The sequence below is a fragment of the Callospermophilus lateralis genome, chromosome 14, assembly GCF_048772815.1.
Source record: "Callospermophilus lateralis isolate mCalLat2 chromosome 14, mCalLat2.hap1, whole genome shotgun sequence".
Taxonomy (NCBI): Eukaryota; Metazoa; Chordata; class Mammalia; order Rodentia; family Sciuridae; genus Callospermophilus; species Callospermophilus lateralis.
In genome coordinates this window covers 101,225,095-101,252,179 of record NC_135318.1, presented here as the reverse complement: position 1 = coordinate 101,252,179, position 27,085 = coordinate 101,225,095, and the positions used below count along the sequence as shown (strand labels likewise).

At 39.6% G+C, this 27,085-nt stretch overlaps 1 protein-coding gene across 1 annotated transcript in view; it reads right to left on the bottom strand.

The window, feature by feature from the left end:
• Positions 1–26,386, bottom strand: part of Tmem182 (transmembrane protein 182) — a 50,449-nt gene extending 24,063 nt beyond the window's left edge. Inside the window, exons 1-3 of the mRNA XM_076833518.2 lie at positions 26,097–26,386; positions 25,764–25,863; positions 24,060–24,158 (exon numbers count right to left, since the gene is read on the bottom strand). Of these exons, the coding sequence (XP_076689633.1) occupies positions 24,060–24,158; positions 25,764–25,863; positions 26,097–26,228 (331 nt within the window). The 5' untranslated portion in view covers positions 26,229–26,386. The remainder of the gene's footprint in view (positions 1–24,059; positions 24,159–25,763; positions 25,864–26,096) is intronic.
• Between the last annotated feature and the right edge of the window lie 699 nt (positions 26,387–27,085).

Sequence of the window (27,085 nt, the reverse complement as noted above, 5' to 3'; positions counted from 1 at the left end):
AGCGTAGGAAAAATAAACTGTTAAGAATTCTTCAGGGAAAAAACAAAACTACAGGACAGTGTGGAACATGAAATCAAATGGACTATTAATTAAGCGTGCACATTAGTATATGTGCACGTGGGAGTGTGCATGAGTGTGCCTGAGTGTGTGTGTGTGTGTGTGTGTGTGTGTGGCTGTACATCTGTGCATATGTGTCAATGTGTTAGTACGAGTGCATCTGTGTGTATTAGTCTATGTCAGTAGGTGTGTTCCTCTATGGCTGTGTGTGTGTGTGTGTGTGTGTGTGTGTGTGCTGATTGGCACAGACAGGAAGTGAATAGCAGAATGGGCACCTATTTTGATTTCTGTGTAAAGGGTTAGAAAAATAAAGCCCCGAGTGTTTATTTTTTCACTAGAATATAATAAAATACACCACAATCTCATTAATTTAGATGATGGGCAAAAGAAGCCTGAAGCCTAAGTGTGGGTTGTTTTAGAAAAAGTTCCATTCCAAGCCATTCACATTAATCCTATAACTCAAACTGGTGTCTCACCAGGGACCCCAAGAGCAGCCTTGCCAGGCTCGCTTGGCAAATGGGCACATGGCTGACAACCAGAAGCCACTTAGTTTAGCAAACATATGCCGAGGGCTCCCCACATGCAAGGCACCAAAAGCTGCCAGAGTAAGACATAATCCTTACCCTCCTGTATTCATCCTAGCAGGGGAAAAACAAACAGGTCTAACAGCTTGTGGCCAGTACCCTGATGGAGGTGCAGGAATATCACCCCACCTGATGAACTACTGCACCAAGAGCACACTTTTTGGAAGGTGAGTAGCAATGAGAAAAGTCACATTGTGCTAGGTCTTAATGTTTTCCTAGAGTTTCACAAAGCCAGAGACAAAGTCAGTCTAATCAGAGTCAGAAACATCCATGGAAGAAGTGTGCAGTTCCAAAGAGCTGCTCTCTTATACTGCTGCTGGGGAGACACAGAACATCACGAACCAGACATAATGACCAAATTGGTATTACAATATAATTCTTATCAGTGCATAGAGAATGATTTGCTAGGAAAAAGTATAGAAGAGGGAGACTAGTTAGGCAGTTATTGTAGTAAACCCAGTGGGAGCTCATGGGGTAGAGATGAAATTAGGTTTGGTATTACTACTGTTACAGAGGGTAAGAAACCAGAAAGAATAAAGGATGTTTTTATGAGTTTTGATTTGTATATGAAGGGTTATGGAAAATGATATTTCTATGAGACAACCCCTAAGAACAACGGAAAGATCTGTGGCTCTGGAGGAGGGAGGGAATTAGCCAAACACTAAACCTCTCCCAGCAAATTGTCTTCCAGGAACTATGGGCCCTGAAGGAGGGAGGCAGATACTGAAAGGTGAGCTGTGGACTTTAACCATTACCCAGAGTCGGTGAATCCTGGAAGAAGAAAAGCAAATAGTGAAGCTCTGGGTAACAATGGGTCCCAGAGGAAGGAAGATAAGCAGTGTTCTGAGCTTTTCCCAGGTTCAGTGAATTTTGGAGTTTTTACAACTTCTTTCCTGACTGCCCCAAACAACAAGTCCTGCCTTGGTCTCCAATGATTAATTCACCCTTATTGTAACCTATTAAGTGCAGACTCCTTCTGTAACCAGTGGGCCATTTTCGTACCCAGAAAATGAGCCCTGCCAGTGCCCGATTGATTGACTCCTTTGCAGAACAAAGGAAACCTTGCTGATCCATTTGGGGTCTGCTACCGTCCCCGTTATTTCTGTTTTCATAACGATACTGAAACCGGGTTGGTCATTTTCGTTTACAGTCTACACAGTTGGTTCAGTTAACATCTTACCAATTTCTACTGGATTTTTCACACTTATAATTTACACAACCAACCTTCTTTTATTCAGAGTACAGAGGGAGAAGTCAACCCAAGTGATCACAATTCCAAATTCGTAGTGTTTTGATCAGCTATTTTGCTGTATGTACGTACCCAAATGTAAATATTTTATTTGCAGCTTAAAGATAAACTTAAGTGTTATCCATTTTTTCAAAACTTGCTATATTGCCTCAGACACCCACAAAGCTAGTTCATCCAGCTAATCCTCTGTTCCGACACATCCTGGGGCACCGAGTGTGAAGTGCTGTAAATGCTCTAAATGAAGCCAAAACAAAGCACGCTGCCCCTCCCCGGCCCCCACGGCAAACAGGGGCCTCCAGCATATGTTGCCATCGCTCTAGGCGAGACACTTCTGTCGTGCAGGCCAGCAAGCCTGTCCTCCTCTCCATGCACTGCTTGTCTTGGCAGTGTCAGGAAAGACTAAAAATACAGAAAGCCCTGCACCAGGGCAGCAGGAAGGATTGTACAATATGTCCGCGTCTGAACTCTGCAGTTGCCGAGGTGCCAAGCAAAGTCAACTGCTCCTCTTTCCCCACGGTCCGCTGATGTTTTCTTTTATCTTTCAACACAGAAAGAACCCTGAGAGACCCAATGGAGTTCATGCACCTCCCCACTCTAACAACTGGCCCAGTGGCCGGGGAGGAAGCACACCAGCAGGAGGGGCAGAGTCTCTACCTTCCACTTGGGCCGTGACCTTGGGACAGTCCTTGAAGCAAATTCTGGGTGTCTTCCCAGGTGGCCAGAGCCTTCAGGTTTGAAATTGCATCCCTGTTCATCACCGCACTTATTCCTCCTCCTAAGCAGGATGGGCAGGGAGCCCTCTGAGGCCTGGGAAGGGTGACTTTGCCTTACTGGAGGCAGTTGAGGAGGTGCTTCAGTGAGAGCAGTTCAGATTGTTCTCAACTTCTAATGGTTCCACTTAGGAATTTTTGACTTTACAATGGTGCAAAAGCAGTACACACTAGGTGGGGATGATACTTTAAATCTGGATCTTTTCCTGGCCAGCGCTCTGCATTCTGATCCTCTCTGGCAAGACTGGGCAGTGGCATTTGAAGGTAGCTCAAGCTCAAGGAGGAGGAAAGATGACCGACACTTGGCAGCGTGCTGGGTTGCTGCGTTAGGGTGTGCGGCCAAGTCAGGCGCATTAAATGCATTTTTGACTTAGGATCCTTTCAGTAGGTTAAGAGTATGGGGTCATCACCCCACTGTAAGTCAAGGAGCACCTGGAACAGTAGTAGTAGGTATCAGCATGCTCAGGCCCAGTGGTGAGGAACTAGGCAACACATATGAAGCCACTTGATGCTCAATCAAGAGGAGCTAGAGCTTATTCTTTGGCTCCAAGGTCGCCTTCTGCCCCCACCTCAGGGGCAGGTGTGGTGAGTTGAATCAGCTTCTCCCCTGCACTAGCAGAGCTTTAGCTTTACACCTGGGCCAAGATTCCAGTTCTCTGAATGAGAACCTCTAAGATTGGACACAAGCGTCAGTCTCTTTTAAAACCTACTAGGATGCCTGTCATGGTAGCTCAGCTAGACAGGCTGAGGCAAGAGAATCACAAGTTCAAAGCCAGCCTCAGCAACTTAGCAAGTCCCTAAGCAATTTAGCGAGTCTTTAAACAACTTGGTGAGACCCTATCTCAAAAATAAAAAGGTTGGGGCTATGGCTTAGTGGTAGAATGTCCCTGGGTTCAACCCTTGGTACCAAAAATAAATAAATTAAATTAAACCCACTAGGAAACGGTAACAGACAGTCGTCTGGTTGAGAATCAACAGACTTCTCATTTCTCTAAGCCACTATTTTTATTGGAAAAGTGCCTCTGTACATACAGCAGTTTAGCTTTTACAGATATTATTTTCTTTATCATCATATCTATTGCTATTTTGTGTTTTGCAGATGAGGCTCAGAGAGTGTCACCCCAAAATTAAACAATCATTAAAAGCAAATTGAAGATTTTATTTCAGGGCTGCTTGGAATCTCGGCTGCCTTCTGCCTCTATCTCTTGTGTCTTTCAAATAAGTGGTCAGTGATCTTTCTAAGTCTTCTAGGATCAAATTTTCACACTCTAAGTTTTCCCACCTCCGCCTCCATAAATTAAAACTGAAATTGTGCCAAAGTTCCCTGGGAGAAAGGGACTTTGCATTTCTCTTTTTTCTCACTGGAACAAACCGTCTTCCTACTTGTTATGAATGGAATGCTGTGGTTCCTCCCTGCTCACCCAAATTCAAAGTCTGGATGAGGTCAGGAGGTGGAAGTTCTTATCATGGAATTCATTACATGGTAAGAAGAGGAGGAGATCTCTCTCTGCCAGGTGAGGACACTGTGAGACAGCAGCTATTGTCCCCTGAAGAGGGCCCCCTGAGGCCCCACCATGCTGACACACTGATCCTGCACTTCCAGCCTCCAGCACTAGGATAAATAGATGACGGTGCCAGGCGGTGGGATTTTGTCATAACAGCCCTAGCTACTGTGCTCCTTGTCCTTCCAAAGCTGTTTAAGCATCCCTCTTTTCTTGAGGGGACATGGTAGGGTTGCTACCTCACCTCCACCGAAATGCAGGAGAGACTGGAATCAGTAGGAATCCAGATGTCCCTCACCAGCAGTGTGACCGTGGGCAAGTTAAATGGCCTCTCTATGCCTCAGTTTCCTTCCCTAAAATGTTACCCATTTCATAGTGCTGGTCAGCACTTTGCACAGTACCTGACTCAAGTTCTTGACACACGGTCTCTGGATTGATCAGTCTGCATGGTAATCTCTCTTTACTGAACCATCTCCATTTTCAGGCTATGAATTCCTTCAGGGCAGAGACTCAGTCTTGCTCATGGTTTTTACTCAAGCGGAAGCTTTATACCTGCCATGTATTGGGTGCTCAATAAAATATTGAGTGAGTGAATAATCATTAATTTACACTCTATACACACTGTCATCTTAAGGTTAATGGGCTATGCAATGGCTATGCAACTGAATGAAGGAAATTCATTCCAATGGAAATAAATCTATGGTCTTGACCTCATTGTCACCATGGCTGGAGAGGTTATATGGCCTGAATCCCTATGAAAAAGAAAAGAAGAGCTGAGAAATCAAGGCACAGATGATTTTTACCTGAGGGTGCATGATCTTCTTTTTCATCCCCTGAATACCAGTGCATAAAAATAAGTCAAGAGTATGAGAGATTCTGGGAGTGTTTCTGTCCAACGCAAAATACCAGAAGACAGTCAAATTTCCTCATTCTTCTCTTTTCCATTTTATTAAAAAAAAAAAAAAAAAAAGCTGATGTACACCTGGAAAGATCTGCATGGCTAAGAGCCATGAAAGGAACACTTTTAAGAGCATTCTATTCTATTCATGCACTTTTTTGAACCCAAATTGGAATCTACTTGCCCAAAAGCTTTTGTACAGCAGTAAATAATTATATTGAAAACTTACTTATCTAGTTGCAAGTATTCTAGTCTAAATATTCTAGGATTGCTGAACATTTAATTTCATGTCTTTCAATTTTCCTCTACAAATTTCTAATACCCTAGAAATCATATTTCTCTAGGGAATCTTGAGGTCCCTTATTGTACAATGGTGTTATACACTCAGGAATCTTCCTCCGAGCAATGTGACTGGTGTAACTTTTCACACCAGAAAAGTGAGTTTAGGAATTCCACAGTGATAAAATGATTTGGTATTTTCCCTCTATTTGTGTCATAAGACTACCCATGAAGGAAGTGGTTAACAACTGAACTGGATTCCACCCTTGCATTCACTCATGCCTGGATACTGATTGAAAATCTAGCTTCTATCAGGCTGCAATAAGCACTCAATTATTGGTGTTATAATCTCCAAAATGTACAATATGTGCCATCCAGTAGTCTAAGGGGATAAAAACGCACCATCAGATGGCTGCCAGCCATCAGCTACACCAAGTTCAAGGGAGGAGGATGTTATGCAAGGGTAGAGGGAGTACCTGACCCCATCTTAGATACTAAGATACCCCATCTTAGATACTAAGATACCCCATCTTAGATACTACATAAAGCTTCTTGACTCGGCAGGAAATGGAGCTGGTCCAGCAGTCAGAACAAACAAGGGAACCCAGGAGGAGGGGGGAATGGTGCCTGCCAGTGGCTCAGTGTGAAAATGCAGAGAGATGGAAAGCTTGAGTGCTAAGGAGGTGGCAGGAGGGAGAAGGTGGGAGACAGAATGAAATTCCTTGTAGCATGAGGTCTTTTTCCAGCAAAATATTTTTGGTTTAAGTTCAATAACTTTACCCTAATAATAATATTTAAAATCATATTAAATATGATTAAATAATGTTAAAAATTTAAATAAGCTAGGTCTTTTTGCCCACGTGGATGGATCTTCGATCTCTGAGTATCAAAACAATGGAGGAAAAGTTTGCACACGGTTGTTTTCAGTGAGAAATATCCATAAAGAAAAAAGCAAGTACTTGCATACTTCCTTTTCTTTCTTACAGAACTTTTTTCCTTCATCTTTTTTTCCTTAAGGAGTAAAATATTTTGAGATAAGGCACCAAAATCTCTGACAATACTTTCTGGAAACTGACCTGCCTCGTGGGGATGATGAAATGAGCAAGAGATTTTATGATGGAGTTAGAAGAAAATGGAAAAGGAGCAAAAATATTTCTCTTGGAAGAAACTAAAGATACAGAGATGAGAGGAGCCATTGTCTGCACTGGGAATTTGTGCTGGCATTTGTGACCTGTGTCTGCCAGCAGATACCTTGGAAAATCATTTGACCAATGCAGAATCGGGACCTGTGTAGGGTGAGATATGAACCTTGCATGCAAGAAATGAGTCTGAGCACAGCTGAAGCGAAATGAGTATCTTCTTGGAACAGAAAAGATAGCTGGGACATCACTAGCATCACCACCAGCGCATTTACTCTAGAAAAAACTTTTTCAATTTGCTTATTCCTGATGAAGGAGTCAAGAACTTGACACCCCAAAATATGGCACCCTGATGTACTCATCATTTTAAATTACTGGAACATAAAAAGTGGCAAATGACAGAAGGGGCATTCTTATGATAGCTCCTTGTCTAGTGAAAGTCTGGACCCACCAAGAAACAAAGAGATTATTTCTGATTCCTTCCCTGAGATTTCATTTAAGTAAACTCTAAATATATGAAGAAAGACTGAACTCTGTCACCACATTTGGACAAACTTTTGTTACATACTACTGTCTTGTATTTAAGTCCCACTAAATATTCCAAAGAGAATCATTTAAAAGCCATTGTTGGCTCTTAGAGCACAGGGGACTTTGGATGTGTCTCCAGGCCTACTACATTCACCTGAATATAATTCACTACTGTCCTAAAATGGGTTTCATTCTCCTCCTCCTTCCCTATGGAGAAGGGGTGTGTATGTTTATAATCACCCATGCTAGGCTGCTGGTACTTGGACTTTGTGATACATAATAAATCAGTGTATCTTTTCTTAACTCCATCATCATTTCAAAAGGCTTCCTTTGGTCCCTGCCCTCACAGTGAACAGACCAAGTTACATTTTCTCCACTTAGCAAGAAATGTGGGGGCTGGGGATGTGGCTCAAGCAGTAGCACGCTCGCTGGCAAGCGTGCGGCCCGGGTTCGATCCTCAGCACCACATACAAAGATGTTATGTCGCCAATAACTAAAAAATAAATATTAAAAATTCTCTCTCTCTTTCTCTCTCTCTCTCCTCTCTCTCAAAAAAAAAAAAAAAAAAAGAAATGTGATCTCTGGTATTCAAAGTCAGCACTCCCTAAGAACAATGCCCAAATCTTCTTTGAACATCTTTCACTCACTTGGCCTCTTCCAAAGATGGAGCTGAAGGAATGTGATGGAAATGTCTCCTGGCAACTTTGAGTTTGTTCCCCTCACTAACTAGGTGACTGTCTATTTCTAGAAGCAGGTCACTTAACCAACCTGTGTGGTTTTCTGTTTACTACTCTATTAAAAAGTACATCTGACCTCAGAAGTCACCTTAGTCCTTCTGTTTATAGAGTCCCAGGCAAGCAGATGGTCCATGCGTCCCTTTACTAATGAACAGCATGCACCAAACTTCAAAGTCTCCACTGGAAAGGACCGATCGTCTAAACTGCCCATTTGAAAGAGAAAATCTTTGCAAAGATCAGACAGAGTGTTCCCATAGCCACTTGCCTGTGGTTTGGAAGGGTTTGGCTTTATGGTTTATTTGTCATGGTAGGGTACATCTTTGGAAGTCTCTCTTCCCCAGCTATTAACTCAGCAAGTTGTTAGAGTAAACACCCTCAGTATTCCACAGTAATTGCTGTTGCTCTGGAAACAAATTCACAGTTACTTTCCATTAACTTTGAATTTTTTTCAACAATTCTAATAGAACTTAGTCTATTTTTATAGTTTATATGGGGGGGTCTTTTAATTAAACATTAGAATTCATTTTGACATAATTTTAAAAGCATGGAATAAAATTTGCTCTAATGCAGTCCCCAGTATATCCCTTTTCTTTCCTCCTTCCTCCCCCTCCCTACATTCCCTTCCCTCTACTGATCTTTCTGCTATTTACTTTTAGTTTTGCTTTTTTTTTAAATTTTAGTTAGGGTCTTGTGGATGTAGATGATGGTGAGATTCACTGTGGTATATTCATATATGCACTTAGGAAATTTAGGTCAGATTCCACTATTCCCATATCCCATGGGGAAAAAAAAAGTGAAATGAAGTCATTTTAGAGTGGTATTAGCAAGTTTTATAAAGCAACAAAACTCTTCTTTTTCTTTTTGTAAATTATTGATGTGTTTCTGGGTTTCAATACACAGAGAAAAGAATAATATAAATAAATAGCCCTTAAGAAATTATGATGGTGTTTCTGAGCATTTTATGTGTCCAGTTGTTTATAATTTCATTAGGTCAAGTTCCTCATCTGGAATTCAAGCAGTTCTCATATTTATCCTTCATGAATCATGTGAACTGTGGTAGTGAGCCTGGCAAAGAAGAAACTCGTGAAGCGAAACACTGGGACAGGCACCTTTGTCCCCTGCTCTGGACAACCTGCCAAACCCGAGAGTCAGGTTTCCATGTGCCTCTCTCTACCTCAAGCAGCATGGCCCACCCTTCATGCCTGCTCTTACAACCAACTGTCTTCACCTGGTTTCCAGAACACTGTGCTCCTCTGGTGTTCTTCCTGCCTCCCAAGCTGCCCATCCACCTGTAGCCTCCTTAGCTCCTCTTCTCTGACCTCTTGCTGTTGAGGCATCCTAGGGCTTGTTTTTTGACTGACCTCCTTTCTGTCTACACTCACTCCACAAATAGTCTCATCTTGTTCCATGGCTTTCCATATCCCTCCGTGCAATGACTCCCAAACATGCAATTCCCACCTTTAACACCAGACTCTCTAACCCCAAAGCTGACCTCACCTCTCCACCAGGCATCTTAACTTAACATGCACAAAAACTTCCAAAGTTTCGGAGCCTTCCCCATCTCTACTAATAAGAACATCATCTCTCCACTTGCTGAGACAAAAAGAGAGTTGTCATTGGTTGTTCTTTCCCTCACACCGCACACCCAATCCATCAGCAAATCCAGCCAGCTGTCCCTTTAGAATACAACCAGATAAAGAGATTGTTTGCATCCAGGAAGATGAAGTAGACACACCTGTATCTATTTCTTCCATTAAGTACAACACAACACCCTGAATAGTATGCATAAGATAAGGGTAAGGAAAACATTAGAGGTGGACAGCAGAAGACAGACCAGATAGGGACCGTAGGACAAGGAACAGCACTATAGTTTAATTTGTTGAGTTTTCTTAGTGCCCCATGTAGGATACCAGAATCAGAATCAATAACAGACACAGACGAAAAATAAAATAAAATATTAACCAAAAAAAATATGTCTAGTCAAGAGACTAAGTGAGGGATAGTACAGCAAGAGATTAATCCCTCTACTGTAGCCAAATATTCCTCTGATATTTGGCTACAGTAGAGGGATTAATGTACTTCTATATTAATCCCTCTATACTTCTACCCAATGGTCTGTAACAAGATGTCTCAACCTCCAAGGAACCTGACTTCCATCCCCACAGTTGGCAATAAAACCACCCTCCAGCAGAGAGCAGACAGGGCATCCAGCCTTCCAGCCCTATGGTGTGAATGAGGTAGGACCCTCCCACAAGGGAGTTGTAGGATGCCCACTGGAGAGCCAGGACTGGCACCACCTTCTCACACTGCCCACCTGCCCCACCTTGTCCCCAAAGGATATGATGGAGCCGTCATGGGCCTCACCCAGCCACCCTGCTCTCTGAGGAAGCACAGTGGGAGGACACAGCCCTCACTGTCGCTGTGCAGCAGCAGCAAAGAGCATCTCTCCAACCCAAGGTCAGAGGAGCAAGGGAGGAGCCTGGAATTCCACCCCAGCTGGCATGAATGAGACCACGCCCACCTCTTCCCTCACCAGAGTGGTGTCCAGAAGAGAGGAGTGTAACAAAAACTAAAATAAGAACCATATTCCATAACATGATATTCAGAAAGTCCCATTTGCATTAAAAAAAAATCACTAGTGATAGCAAGAACCAGGAAAACCACAACTTCCATGCAAAAGGACAGTCCAGAGACACCAGCACCAAGATGAGAGACATGGGAACACGGGAGAGGATTGGAAGCAGCGATATTCAAAACAGAATTGCCTCAATAGCAAATATAAAAAATACTTGGACCAAATGAAAAATCAGAAAATAGAATAAAAAATGGAACATTTGTATTTGGAAGATATGAAATTAAAAGTTTTTAAAAATTGACAATTAAGTTTTTGCCAAAAAATGAAGGGAAGAGAGAAAATGATCAATGAACTTCCAAATCAGATGTTGGAAATTACCCCATCTGAACAAGAGTGAAAATGGAATTGAAAAAAAAAATGAAAGAGACTCAGAGATCCATGGAATTGTAACAAAAGATCCAAAAGTAATTTTTTTTCCTTGAGTTTTATGGGAAGAGAAGAAATAGGACAGGACTGAAAACCTTCAAAGAAAAATGGTTGAATATTTTAAAAGTTCTCAGAAGACATAAAGATCTGAGGCGATGAGCAAAACTACACAGGATATAGCCAAAGAAACTCCTGATGAAACACACAATAATCAAACTTCTTTCATAAAAAGGCAAAGACAAAAGTATCCCAAAGTGAACAATGGAGAAGAAACACCTTAGTGGGAGAAACAATTGAGCAACTGTGGCGAGCTAATCAAACACCCAGGAAGCCAGGAGCACTTGATGATTAAAAAAGTCCTAGTCTGCACAATACATATTGCCTCCTCCTCGTAAGTCTTCCATTACGGCTGACAATTAAAGTTAAAAAAAAAAAAAAAAGAAAATGTCATGTGCCACGTGTTTCTCAATGTATGTGAAAGAAATAGGTGAGACAATTATAGTTGTCAGCGCGCAAATGGACATAAAGGGAGATAAGGTTTTGCATTGCACTGTGGGTAAATGTCAAAATAATAGACTGTGATAACATATTTATAATGCAATACCTACAGCAATGATCACAGAAGCTATACAAAGAGATTCACTCAAAAGCACTATAGATACATCTTTAAAGATCTTTTCTGGGAGTTGGGGGGAGAGATGGATGAACACAGTGGACTTCCAGGGTGACATATGCCCGCCATATTATAATGGCAGGCACATTCCATTACACATTTGGCCAAACCCTCAGAATTTATAACACAAAACATGAACCTTAATATAAATGATAGACTTTAGTTGATAACAAAGTACTGAAATAAATTCATTAATTGTAACAAATGTACCATGGTAAGACAAGACTTCAGTAACAAGAGAAACTGTACAGGTAATAGGAATGGAACTTTCTATATTTTCCACTCAATTTTTCTGTAAAATAAAATTATTCTAAAAATAGTCTGTTAAATATTTTAAAATCAATGAAAGTTTCTTATACTAGCAAAAGAAAAAAAAACACATGAAAATTAAGCTTTAAAACACAATATCATTTATAATTGCTCATAATAAATGGATTCAATTAGACAAAAATGTAACAAATCACACATTGTATTTGTAAGCTGAAGACTGTAAAATGCTGAAGAAATTAAAAAAAACCCTAAATATATGGGTATATACCATGTTCACAGATTGGAAGAATCAATATCAGAAAGACATCAAATCTCCCCAAATCAGTATAAAGATATAACTTCATTTCTATCAAAAATCCAAACAAGACTGTGTGTGTGTGTGAACTTTTAAAAAACTATACAGCAAATCAAAGGATACAGTATAAACAATTTTGAAAAAAAAGAATAGAGAAATCACTGTATTCAATTAGGCACATATTATATAGCTTAGCCATTCAAGATAGTATGGTACTGGTAGTGAAACAGATACACAGGTCATGAAACAGAATTCAAAAAATGTGGCACCCAAGTATGATTAGCTACTTTTTGACATAGATACAAAAATGACTCTGTGGAAGAAGTAAGGTCTTTTCCAACAAAAGGAGCTGGAAGAACTGAGCAAACACTGACAAAACAAAAACCTCACATCTTACTTAAAAATTAACTCAAAATGCATCATGAATTTAATTATAAATCATAAAACCATAAAACTTTTAGAAGAAAACATGAAAGAAAGTCTTCAAGACTTGATTAGTGAAGTCCTTAAACGAGATTCCAAAAGAGTGGTCTGTTGTTTTTTTTTTTTTTATTTCATTTCATTTATTTATTTATTTATTTATTTTGGTACCAGGATTGAACCCAGGGGCATTAACTACTAAGTCAAATTCCCAGCCCCTTTTGTATATTTTATTTAGAGACAGGGCCTCGCTGAGTTGCTTAGGGCCTCACTAAGTTACTGAGGCTGGCTTTGAACTCAGCCTCCAGAGTTGCTGAGATTACAGGCTGTTTTCCTTCTTCTTTTTTTTTTAATCAATAAATTAAACTTTATCAAAATTCACTACTTTCATTCTACAAAGGTCTCTGTTAAGGTGATAAAAATGCAAGCTGTTTACGGGTAGAGATTTATAAACTACATATCTTATAAAAGATTTTTATGTAGATGATAAAGCACTTTCCACACTCAACAGTAAATAATCCAGTTAGAAAATGAACAAGAGATGGTAGGAGAATTCTGCTCATGGGGATCTGGGGTCGGTAGCAAAGCACAAGAGTAGATGTTCACACCACTGGACGTTAAGGAAAGGGGACATAGACCAAACTGGAATGTAACAAAAAAATAAAATAAGAAAAGGGGACATAGACCAAAAGAATCTGGCAAATGTGAAAAACCGAGACCATATCAAAAGCTGTTTAGGATGTGGGTCCTCTGGCCAGCAGTAGCAGTTCATAAGCAACCTGAATATCCAATCACCATAGGACGCTGTGGTGGCACTGCTGGGCATGTCTCCCAAGTAAACCAAAATGCATATCCTTACAAAAGTGGTATACATTTTTTTTTTTGTAGTTGTAGATGCACAGCATGTCTTTATTTTCTTTGTTTCATTTTTACATGGTGCTCAGGATCAAGCCCAGGGCCTCACACATGCTGGGCAACTGCTCTGCCACTGATCTACATCCCTTAGCCCCAGTACCCATTCTTTGTAGTATCACCCATGTGCTCTACAGTAGGTGATTGATTAAACAAGCTCTTTAGTAATAAAAAGAAATGGATTAATGATACATGATGTAACAACTTGGGTGAATCACAAGGGCATATGCTTTAAAAAAGAAAGTCTCTGAAGGTCACATACTGTATGATTCTTTTTAAGTAACACTGTTGAAATGGGAAAATTACAGTGGTTGCTAAGGGTGGGTTGTGGTGGAGGTTAAGGTAAAGGGGTAACAGGAGCAAGATCTTTGTGGTTTTTGTTTGTTTGTATTAGGGATTGAACCCAGGGGTGCTTTACCACTGAGCCACATTCCCAGCCATTTTAATTATTATTATTTTTAATTTTGAGAGAGTCTTGCTAAGTTGCTATTCTGCGGGAAAGAAGGAGGCAGAAGAAAACTAAGCATTATTATGTGATTTCTGTCCCAGAACTGGAGCTGGGTGGAGTGTGGGTAGGAAGAGTACCAATCAGCCCTCCGTAGCTGCAGGCTCCATATCCATGGATTCAACCAAGGATGGAAAGTCTTCAGGAAAAAAAAAATCTCTGAACTGAACACCAACAGACTTTTTTTGTCATTATTCTCTAAACAACACATATGACTACTGTGTGTAGGACATTTACATTGTATAGGTCTTATAAGTCATTTAGAGATGATTTAGTGCATATAGGAGGTTGTGTGTCAGCTCTGTGCAAACAATACCATTTTATCAAGCAACTTGAGCACTCTTAGATTTTGGTATCCATGGGGGATACTGGAACCAATTCCTTATAGATGTCAAGGGACAACTGTAATTCCAAAGAAAAGCTTGGACCCTGGGTCAGGAGTGGAGGTTTAAAAGGTCTCAGGGTTCTGCTTACAGGGTGATTTTTGTGCACATCCCCAACCTGACCACCCCTCCCAGCGCATCTGTCAATATTGGAAGATTTTTTTGGATGTCACACTGAGGGGTTGTTACTGGCAGCCAGGGGAGCTGCTGAACATCTGACAATGCACATAAAGTGATCTAGTTGGCCAGGGGTGGTGCACATGCCTGTCATCCCAGTAGCTTGGGAGGCTGAGGCAAGAGGATGGGGAGTTCAAAGGCAGCCTCAGTGAAGGTGAGGCACTAAGCAACTCAGTGAGACCCTGTCTATAAATAAAATATAAAATATGGCTGGGGATGTGGCTTAGTGGTTGAATACCCCTGAGTTCAATTCCTAGACCACCCCCAACCCGAAAAAAGAATGATGTAGTCAGCAATGCGTAGACCACCCAGGTTGAGAAACGCTGCTCTGGGTTCCCCATGAGGGGACATTTCACCACTTCAGCGTGAAATTTCCATAGAGACCACCAGAAAGCTCCGTAGAGTTGGGAGACTGTCCTTCCCAAAAGAAAGCCACATCCCAGTGCTGTGAGTGACCACATGGTCTTGTTTTCACAATATAATCACCTTCTATTATTGGAGCAAAGTTTCATAAACTGCCAACAATCCTGAGAATCCCGTGAATAAATTGTAGACAACATGAAATGGCACCCTCCAGAAAGGGACAGATTATTAACCACAACTTCAATGTTGGGCCTTGTGAGTACAAAGCTACCTCTATTCTCAGGAGCCGTATGAGAAAGCAGTGTGGACCATGAGGGTGGCTCTCACACCTGGGCACCAGGGGGCCTGCCCTGGGTCCTACATGGAAAGTCAGCTGTTGATCAAGAATTGCAACCACCCCTGTAATATGCTGGGTCTGTGGTCATGACTGTGTGATATATCACATGTTTGAATGAATAGCAGGAAATTCAGGGGACACTAAGACATTTTTGGATACCTAAGTACCTGGCATTGACTAGATTGCATTTTCCATTAAATTTTGTAATACATTATTTTTTCTTCACAACAAAAGTGGAAGAGGACAGTTTAAACATATTTGGGGAAAATGTTTTAAATGTCCAGAATTAACATATAAAAATATATTTTAAAAATTGATATAGTTAAAAACAGGACCCCTCAGTATTAAAAGAAGGACATGTCTCATGAGAAATAAGAGAGCCAAGCCAGCTCTCAGTCTTATGGGGTTACTAGCCATACCAGAAAAAGCAGGAATTAAAAGGTAGACTAGTCTCCAAGTCTCTGGGAGTGAGATGACCCACCAGGAGATGGGAGGCTGGGAAGGTCAGCTGGGCCTTTCAAGACTGTGATTAGCAAAAATGCCAGTTCCTGCCAGACAGAGCAGAGTCTACACTATTCTGAAAGATCAGAAAACTATACTGATGCAACCACATCAATGTTTTTGGCTGCTCAATTCACAATAGCTAAACTGTGGAAGCAACCTAGATGCCCATCAGTAGACGAATGGACAAAGAAACTGTAGTATATATACACAATGAGTAATATCACTCAGCATTAAAAGAGAATAAAAGTGTGGCATTTGCCAATAAATGGATGTAGTTGGAGAATATCATGCTAAGTGAAGTAAGCCAATCCCCAAAACCAAAGGCCATATGTTCTCTCTGATAAATGGATGCTGATCTATAATGGCGGGGGTTGGGGGGGTAAGGGGGTGGCATGGGGAAAATGGAGGAGGGAGGGATGGGGGGCAGGAAATATGGTAGAATGAGATGGACATTATTACCCTAGGTACATGTATGACTGCACATATGGTGCAATACTGCATCATGTACAATCAGAGAAATGAAAAATTTTGCTGCAATTGTGTACAATGAATCAAAATGCATTCTTCTGAGACTTCCATATATATATATATATATATATATATATATATACCTAATTAAAATAAACAAATTAAATAAAAAAAATAATATTAGAGACTTTTCTAGATGAGAAGGCAATTCTTAGTGATGAGGGACAAATGCCTGTGTAGAAAAGTCAACTAAAGTACCCACAGTTACCTTGACCTTAGTAGCATAGTAAAACTGGCACCCCTAGGCAGGGACTTGGGATGGTAGTGATTCAGGCAGCATGTGAAAGGCAGGATGAAGAAGAGAACAGCGTGTCCCTAAAGTCCCACCTTTACGTGTGACCGAGTTCCATGCCTTGCCCATAGAGGTCACAGAAGCTGTTCCCCTTGGTTCTCACTTGTCTGGCCCTGGCACCTCCCTGCAAGTGCTGTGACTCTCTCTGCTTGAGCAGAAGTCCCTAACAGTTAAGCCTGTGTGCAAATCCTTTCTGAGCATAATGTTAGTCTACAAGTTTGGGATCCCAAAACCTGAGTTCAAAGTAACAGACCGGCTACCCCAGAAAATCAGTTTGAGAGGGGTAAGCAGGAGGAAGTCAATGAGATTATTAGATACCCAGGGCAAGTGACTATGTTTCCTAAATAACTTAAGTATTTACATTTATATTAACTTTGATTCAAACCCTAATTCATTCGGGTATTGTTTCAAGCTGTCAAATGTAAAGACGTTCATTATTATATTTTGTACTATATAATAAAGACGTGTGTGTGTGTGTGTGTGTGTGTGTGTGTGTGTGGTTGTTTCGTAGACTCACACTCTCTGCAATACCGTCTTCCATGGCAGCTATTCCAGGCACAAACTTGGCTGCAGACCAAGGTCTCCACTCTCTCACCGCCCACGCCTTGCCCAGCGGTGGTGTGAGCTTTCACATTCCCAGCATTCTGCTGCCCTACCCCTTTGGGAGGGTCACAGCTTCCCGCAGCAGGGAAGAAGAAGCCTGGGGTGGGGCTTGGGTCTCTGGAGGATCGTCAGGCAAGGAAATGTGCCAGAAAAAGGAAAGAGTTCCCTGGCGGGGAGGAAGGGTCTCACCTGGGAAAGAGACCTGGAGTTCAGCCTGAGAGAATGGGCGGTGAACTGGAACTGGCCCCAGGGCAGAAGCTCAGGAAGTCTCAGGCTGACCCTTGGGGCCTGCAGGTGTAGGGGTGCGAGCAGTACCTGGAGAGAGGCGTCTTTATGGACATAAAGCTGAACCCTTGGTGGGGAGGGGATGAGGAGGCTCCTTCAGAACTTCTGTCTGGGCAGCAGGTGCTCCTTTCTCTGTCTGAGTTCTGAGGGGTCATGAAGGACCAGGACCTGCTTCCCCAACTGCTCCCTCCAGGGTCTCCTTTGACCTTGCATTGGACTGTTCCTCCATTTCCTCCCTGTGTCTTTCTCTTTGTTGTTTGTGAGCTGCCTTTGGTTTTTCCTTCTTGCTCTAGGTATAATTGATATTTTACAGTCTTTTTTTCCCTGCGACATTTTTCCTGAAAGATTACATCTGATATCCAAAACTTACCCCTGCAACTTTCACATCAGTACCTGTTGTGCTGATGACGATGCCTTTCAGGAAAAACAAAACAAAACCAAACAATTTTGCACACCATATGACCTGCCAAATTACTTCAACTGGTATGCCATCATCAACTCAAATTATGTCCAAACCCCTAACACTCTGTCCTCCACCTTGAAACACAACTCCTTCTCTTAACTCTCACATTTCTGTCCTCCCTCCCCACCTAATTTTCTCAGGTGAAAATCATTTTCCAATTGGTACTGTTGGTACATTTCCAACAAGTACCAGTTGGAAAACAGAAACAAAGAAAACCCATTTCTATCTTTGGATTCACCGTTCATCCTTCTGGAAATATTACCTGAAACATTAATAAAAATTTTGAAATATATTAGACACAAAATTATTTTTAATCTGGGAATACAAACTGTTACAGAAAATTTGAGAAACCAGCAGAAACATGGGGGAAATGTTTGCTAACATAAAAATATAAAAGCAAGATATACATCAGTATGCAGAGTGACTACAACTATTCACCTAAAAAGGACTGGAAAGAAAAAAGACTAAAATATGACTGATCCTTTGGAGGTAAGTCACTATATTACCTTTTAGTGTATGTTGTTTAAACTGATTGACCCCTTCTTCAAAAGAAGTTTTACCCTAGACTTCTCAAGCTTTCTTGCATTGGGCTACCAAATTTCACTCATTAACACGTCAAATATCATTTATGCCCATTATTCCCCCCTCCTCTTTATTCTCACAACCTGTGCAACCCCTGATGATTTTCTGGCAAGGCTATCATTCTGTCCCCTGAGGAGGATTCCTCCAGTTGATTCTCTCAACACTCACTCCCAGCTCTTCTTCCTTCTCCTCCTCTATGTCCCAGCCTGAGGGACATGTGGCAGCATCCATCAGCACTCTGATAAATAAAACACTGACAGAATCCTACTGGAAAATTCTAGCAACCTTGACGCTAATAAAGCATGAAGATGACTGTCCTCTTGCCAAAGATGGCCAGGGTCCCTGAGAGCATCACTATGGCAGCTGCATCCGATCTTCTGGCTGCGGGACCCAAGTAGTCCTTATTTTCTAGCTACGATTTGTGTTTTCTCTTACTTGCACTGCTGACTAATAGCACACCCACTATCTTCCTCCTGCTAGTCTCCCATTCTTCCCATCCGTTTACAATTTCTATAAGTGTGAAAAAAAGGAAAGACTGGGAAAGAAAACTAGATGCATAAACAAACACTGGCAATAAAAACAAAGCACAACTGAAAGGTGGAAACAATGCTAAAGACCAAAAGTTACAAAGCATGCAAAAATAGATGTGTGAGAAATATGGGATCATTTTGTAAAGCGTTCAAGGAATCTTCCACACATCAATATATACTTGGGCATATGCAGTATAATAATGGAGAAGTCCCCAAAATATTCGCTGGGAGTTTAGCCTAGAGTGGGTACAATACAGCAGTGTGCTGGTCACATGAGACTACCATCCTCATGGAATTTAGACTGAATTGCAAATAGAATACATGAGCACAGTAATTATGCAAATAAATAATTAAACTATTTTGTATAAATTATCTGAAAAAATGTTTTCATAAAGGAGAAGCTGATCTAGTCCATATGTTACTGGGGTAGAGGGACAGCAAAGGAGCCTTCCTCTGAACACTGAGGTTTGAACTTGAATTAGCAAAAGAATAAATCTGTTTAAAGAAATGAAGGGAGGATGGGATACAAAAACAGGAATTGCGTTGTGGGAAGGTCTTAGAATGCACAAAGGCCCTGAAGACAGAGACAAGCACTGAATTTGCAACACTCAAAGGCTAGGGTGGCTAGCTGTGTGTGTGTGTGTGTGTTTCAATCTGCCAAGAAAAAGTGAAATTATGTTCAATACATGTGGCTAAGTATGAAAATTAGAGCAGAGTCTGTGGTTTGGTGGTAGAACATGTATGAGGCCCTGATTCAATCCCCAGCACTGTCCTCCCTTGAAAAAAAATAGTACAATACAATTAAGTTTCTAAAATTTTCCACCTGAAAAAAAAACCCTAAAATTTAAGTGACTTATTGATGAAAATACTAAATGCAATTTTTTTTTTTTTTTTTTTTTTTTTGCTTAAAGCTATTCTACACAAATTTTTAAGTATCTCTCAATTACCAGTCCTAGGGATAAAGTCCTAGGGATAAAACTACAAATAACTTATCTTAAAACTACAAATAACTTAAAGTCCTAGGGATAAAACTACAAATAACTTATCTTCTGTACCATTAGGGAGCTAGAAGAAATAATAAAGACTCTAAGGTGAACAATTACAGCTAAGCTAACAGCACTTTGATATGAGGGGAGCGGAGTGTCAGAGATTATGTGAACCCCAAGAAAGGGAAAATTAATTCCCTCAGCGTTGAATTATGTTGAAAATTAATTTATGTCCAGTATATCATTACCATATGATACCAAAAAAAGTGAACTATGACTGAATGTAAGCAAAAAATAAACCAGAAAATCTAAACTCTAACAAATCTCAAAAGGTAATAGAATGATTTAAGGGACTTTGAAATAGTAAGCCTGTGTCACAGACAAGTCTGAGAATTAGGCCACTCTCCCTAGCCTTGGCCAATCATTCAAATAATTATAATTGAGAAAAACTGGATTTCAGAATATGTATTTAAGAGTTAAAAAGAATAACTGAAGGAAATAGTGAATTAGACCTGAGCATATACACAGGTCACCTGTGTATCTGCACCTGCAGATAGAAAGGCAGAAAAAAGCCAATGTGGGTTTAATTTGGGTTTTGATTAAGATACAAATAGAAGAATTACACTTCTTACAAGTGAGCACTGCTTTCACTCTTTTGCTTTATTGGAGTTTATAAGATTGTCAATTGAAATAAGACCAGAGACTTGAATCTTTGTCTTAGGTTCTACCAATAATCAACTGTGTGAAGGGGTCTCATGCTTTCTCCAAGTCTCAGTTACTGATGCCGTTAGTACTGTCCTCTGACACTCTGAAAGAATAAAAATAAGCATTCAAAAAACAATCAAAGACCATGATATTATTTTCACTGAATTTGTCGCTGACACATGTATTGTAAAAGCTCAGGAGAACTCAGGATAGTTTTGCCAACAATGTTCTGGGTCATAATGCATCAGATTTAATAAACAATACTTGCTACTTACTGGAAATAACTTGGTAAGTATACAATACCTGATAATTATGAAGCTAAGTAGTAGCTCCAAAGCTAAGTAGTAGCTGTGGAGTGTATTGAAGACTAGGTAGTCTCATTAACTAGGAAATGCATTCAGAAAAGCCAGGTAGAATACTTTTATTAGTTAAACCTATGTCATTCTTCGGCTGGGGTTGTGGCTCAGTGGTAGAGTGCTTGCCTCACATGTTGTGTGAGGCACTGGATTTGATTCTCACACCACATATAAATAAATGAATTTTTAAAAAAGGTCCGTCAATAAGTAAAACAATTTTTTAAAAAAATCTATGTCATTCTCTTAGATACAGGAAACAAGGAAAAACACAGAGCATACTAACATTAGAGATCTTTGTACATTATTATGAGGAAATAAGAAATTCTTGTATTACTTCTGTCATAGGACCTGTATTGCACATCTCAGTCATTTTTATTTAAAGTTTCTGATAAAGTAGCTTAAAGTGAATAAGGAGTTACAATATGTATGCCAAAGAAGAGTTTGATAATTTAAAAAAAAAATTGGAAATGGTTTTGTCACTAGATCCAAAAAATGACACAGTAATTATATGCAGTGCTACATAATAATTCTAAGTGTAATTGCAGTGTAATTTCTCTGACATGTATTTACTATCCATCTCCATCATAATTATTATGCATAGATTATGTTACCTTGTTTTTCTACTTCTCCACTATCCTTTTTGAGGTATAGAATTTTCAAATATGTAGATTCTTTTAAAAATATATAGTGTCAATAATACATGACTCATAGAAGGACCTCAACAGACGAAAAACAATGTCAATACTTATATTAATGCAAATACCTTGTGTTCTGGAAAGTCATCCCTGCATGACTTCTGAGTTTATTTTACAAAAGAAAGAATATCTGGAAGGGGACCCCTTCTTTGTAATTTTTCCATAAACCAAAAGTAGTTTTTTCCACTCTTTCCTATACCACCATCTCTTTTCACAGCAGTAAGATCATCCACATTCTACATGAAACAGGGTCCAGACAAGTGTGGATGAGATGCCTGGTGTGCTTCTAACGGGAAGGGACACTCACACCTCACACATTTCCAAGGCCAGCAGCCACAGTCTTCTGAACCCAAGAATTCCTCGGTGCACAAGCAGATCACCTCATCTCTTTTTCCCTCCAGAACCCAAACCCATTGCTTAAAGAGTCGTGTTAATATGATAAAGGCAAGATCTTTGACAAACTCAAAGTGAAATTACAATGTATGGAAATGCTTATTTGACAAACTTGGAAAAACAGATGAATCCACTATGTGCTAAGTTCTAGGATGGTAAATGTTATGTGTCAACTTGGTTAGACTACGGTGCCCCGTGGTTGGGTCAAACACTAAGCTAGATGTTTCCAGGAAGGTATTTTTAGATTTGATTAGCATTTATAATCAGTTCATTTTGAGCAAAGCAGATTATTCTCCATAATGTGGGTGAGCCTCATCCAATTTGTCAAAGGCCTGAAGAGCAAAGTTTTCCTAAGGAGGAAGGAATTCAGCCACCAGACTGCAACATAAAAATTCTGCTGGAGTTTCGAGGCTTCAGACTCGAGACTGCCACATCAACTCTTATCTGAATCTCCAGCCTGCCAGCTTGCTCAGCAGACTTCAGACTTGCCAGGACCCACAATCGCATGAGCCAAATCCTTAAAACCAACCTCTCATTAAATATATAGATGAATGGATAGATGATAGATAGATAGATAGTTTGATAGATAGATAGATAAACAAATTATTCCAATAATTTTCTCTACCCCTTCCTTTTCCTCTCTTTTTGCATGTAAACACACACACACACATACACACACATACACACACACACATGCAGTCAGTCTTCTATATCTGGAGACTCCACATATATGGATTTACCCAGCCACTGGTTGAAAATATTCAGAAAAATATTGTGCCTGTACTGAACATGTACAGACTTTTTATTTGTGTCATTATGCCATAAACAATACTACATAGCAACTATTTACATAGCATTTACATTATATTAGATATTATAAGTCATCTAGAGTATAAAATAAACAGGACCATGGGTGCAGGTTATATGTAAATTCAATACCATTTTACATACAGGGACTTGGGCATCCGAGATTTGGGTATCTGCAGAAGACCTGTCCACCAAGGATATGGCAGAACAACTGCATAAATATTCAATTGGTTCTCCATCTCCAGAGAGCTCTATTTCAGTTTATGCAGAGAATTAAATATATTAGGTATTTTTTTTTTACAAACACTTACTCTTTGGCCTTGTTTATGGCATTGATAGTAGGTATAAACCCTTGGTTTTAGTTACTGAAAGCTAAATGTTTCTAATATGTCTTCCAGTTAAGACTGCTTGATTATCTATCTTTTGTGGGATATCACACTCTAAAGAGTTCAGCCATTTTATATGAACACAATAAAATAATCATATTCTCATATGTCTTAAAAACTGTGTAGCTTGGCATGGTGTAGCACACCTGAGGATCGTGAGTTCAAAGCCAGCCCTAGCAAAGTTGAGGCACTAAGCAACTCAGTGAGACCCTGTCTCCAAATAAAATAATAAATGGGGCTGGGGATATGGCTCAATAATCAAGTGCCCCTGAACTCAATTCCTGGTTCCAAAATAAAAAAAAAACCTAGTATATGTATTATAATGTTTTGAGTTATAAGACTAGTTTTAGGTCAGTTAAGCTCTTAGGCTTCTTAGAAACATCCATCATTGTCTTCATATTGAAAACCATATTATTTTTATATGCAAAAAAGTGAATCAAAATAGCTCTGCTTTTGTTTATTGATTTTATTTGATTTACTTATTTAGAGGTACGAGGATAGCACTCTACCACATAATTACATCCCCAGCCTGCCCTGTTTTTTGTTTGTTTGTTTTGGAGACAGGGTCTTACTAAATTGCCATGCTGGCCTCTAACTTGAAATCCTCCTGCCTCAGCCTCCCAAGTAGCTGAGATCACAGGTATGCACCACTATGCCTGGCAAAATAGCTCTGTTTTTAGATGAAAGTTATGTCATATTAAAATTATAAACAATGTGTTAGGATAATGTATTTTAACATTTAACAGATTAATATGAGGTAAAGCATTAGAATTATAAGTATTAAGTTATTTTTTAATTTCCCAGAAAAATTTCACAACAGAAGGTTAAGTTACTTTTAGAGGCACGTGGAGTGTGGGGTACTTACTAATGGCAGAGTCGTAGGAAGTTGAGTTGTGCTCGCCTCTCATGAAGGGGTATGGTGACAGGTAAGCATGTGTGCAGTTCTTGGATGGTGGCTGATTGGCTAGGAAGAAAAGCACACCAATGCTATTAGTTACTGAGAGGCTCTGAGACGACACATTTTGCCAATGGAGCAGAAATATGGGGCCAGGGGTATACAAGCACAGTGAAACTGTCGGTTCCATCAACAAATGCACAGACTTTCTATATGAGAAACAAAACCTCTACCGAATAGCACAGGGGACCTGGAAGTTAGACTGATCTAGAACATCTAGCTGCATGACATAATTTAATGAAATAAATGCCCTTTGTATCATCTTAAAATCAAAGGCATTATGTTTCATTTGTTTTCACATGTTCCCCAATACCTAGCATAATGCCTAACACAGTAGGTATTCAAAAGCAACTTTAAAAAATCTAATAAAATTAGATATAACTTAGATCGATTCCAATTAACATAATTTTTTCTATACCCATTCTATTTTACAGAAAAGATACAAATGATAGATAGTCCAAGTTAATGATTCAAATAAATTTTTAGCATTTGAGGAAACCACATGAAGGAAATTTATGTTGTCTGAAAAAATATCGTTGTGTGTAATGTAAGGTGGAGGAATATATCCTCTCTTTCTCTGTGTCTCTGGCAAAATCTTCCTCTTGCACATTCCAACTTACTCCACTTTATTAAATAGAGTCTAAAAAGTTTCCATTGGCAATTTGCATGCTTATTCTCCAGCCCCAAATGCTCTGTAGGACAGTGCAGGCACCCCTCTCAAAAGACCACTTCATCTCTACTTTGTTCCTTTTGTATATAACAACGTGCCATAAGTCTTCAGTGACCTTATGTTCTTATTATATATTCTGTAACCTTGACTACTGTGTAAATACACACTTTGATTTTTCACAGGAGTATTTGATAAGCACACTAACAATTTCAACCCTCAATAGGCTTTGGGCTAATAAACAATTCTTTCATTGTGGGAGGCAATAAAATAAATGCTAGCTATTGTCAATGAATTGGTTTTCAAAGATTATTATAGTATAAGGAATACAGTTGAAAGGGTGCATCATTGTCTTAGAAAGTTACTTGACTTCAAAAGGGAACTTTAAAGTTTCTATACAAGAATAAAAACATCAAAAGCAAACTGTTTCTTGATATTGCCTACAAACTTGGGTGAAGACCAAATGAAAAAGCTTTCATGTGCCACTGCTGGTAATTAAGTTTCATTACATAAAAAAAGACATTTTTTAAAAAACTTTGAAGCTATGAATATAAAATAATACCATTATTTCTGAATTTTTACATTTGAGATTTCATGTGTTTATAGGCCCCCGCAAAAGAACATTTATTTGCAACATAGAAATAGACACTTGAAAAGGAACACCGTAGATAATATCTGTTTTGTTTGTTAGAGTTAGTATATTTTAAATGTGAGCAGAACATCAGCAGATACCTCCATTTTTCCATAAGCATTCAGATTCCTAAATTTATGGTAGAAAATAAAATAATTATACCTACAGACATTTCTCTTTGGGACCTTTGAAAACATCTCATTGAGATTTTATAATCAAGAATCCAGTACTTTCGTAAGGGATATGTACTAAACAGGAAACAGTCTGCTTTTTTGTTTCATAGACAAGGGGTGAAATAAAGCTAAATTGTACTTACTGTACCAGAACTTCCAGACGTTGGAGTTATTTTCTTCCACCATCCCATTAAACCAACATCTCCAAAAGAATCCTTCATGGTGGAAAGTGATATTCTCTATCTGTAAGGAAACAGAGGCAGTAACTTGCCATCGACTCACAGAATATAATCAAAATTCCCGCATCCAGAAAATTTTAAAGAAATGTCTTCTTTCCCTGTAATGATGACCAGTAGCTTCCTACAGATCTCTTCTATACAGAAAGACACCCCACTGCTATTCTCTGACTTCAAGGGGATGCATAGTGCTGTCCTCCTCACTAGCAAATACATCAGTATTTTGAAGAAGAAACGCACATTGTGTTCACCTGAACACCTTCCCACTTCCGTTGCCAGAAGCCAGTAGTCCGATCCAAAAGCCACTAAAAACAGTAAAACCCCCAAAGCTCCGAAGAGAGCCCCAAAGAAGATGGCAACATTTAGTCTCATTTTCGGTCCACTGGTTTCCTCTTAAATAAAATAAGAAATTGCAGTAGGGCAGACACGTAGCTTCTCAACAACAATAGAAAGAAAGAATAAGATCTTTGAGGATGCAAGATCTTCCCAAGAAGCCAGTTCTAGTTCATGTTTTGGTGGCTTCTCTCCTTAGACCCAGCCCGTGGATTTGAATTCCCTTTGGTCCCCGCTGGAGGGACTCCAACCTGGCAGCTGAGAATGGCTGGTTATTTTAAGATACTGATTGAGGAGCTGTCTTTTCTCCCATGGGGATCAAAAAATAGCTGACCTTCCCCTGACTACAGAGAAAGCGTATCAGGAGCTGACTTGGATTAGCATTATTGCTGTAGGGTAACCCGTAGAAGTGGAAAGAAGATGGAAAGGCTATGAAGTCATTGACCGTATTGGACACAAAACTTAAGTGTCAGAACAAGCTCCTCTTAGTCTAGAATGACCATTACAACTTCAAAGACACTTCAGATTCTCCTTGAAGATACATAAATCGCAGCTAAAAGTAATGATGGAGATTTCTCTGAAATACAACTGAAATTCTAACTAACCTCTTAATTTCTGTGGACATTTCTGAGATAGAAAATAATTTTTGTTTCGGTTTATAATTTTAAAATGTAGGTATGCCTTGAAAAGATCAAGAAAATGAATGATAACATAATTACTAAAAATATTAAAGAAATACTCATAAGCAGCATCCACATAATGACATAAAAACAACACTTTCTATGGAAGCTCATAGAACTGATGTAAGTGAATCCAAATAATCATCCCCAAAGTGAACTGGTAAAAAAAATAACTCAAAATAATGATTGTCTTCAGGCATAAGATGAAATGATCTG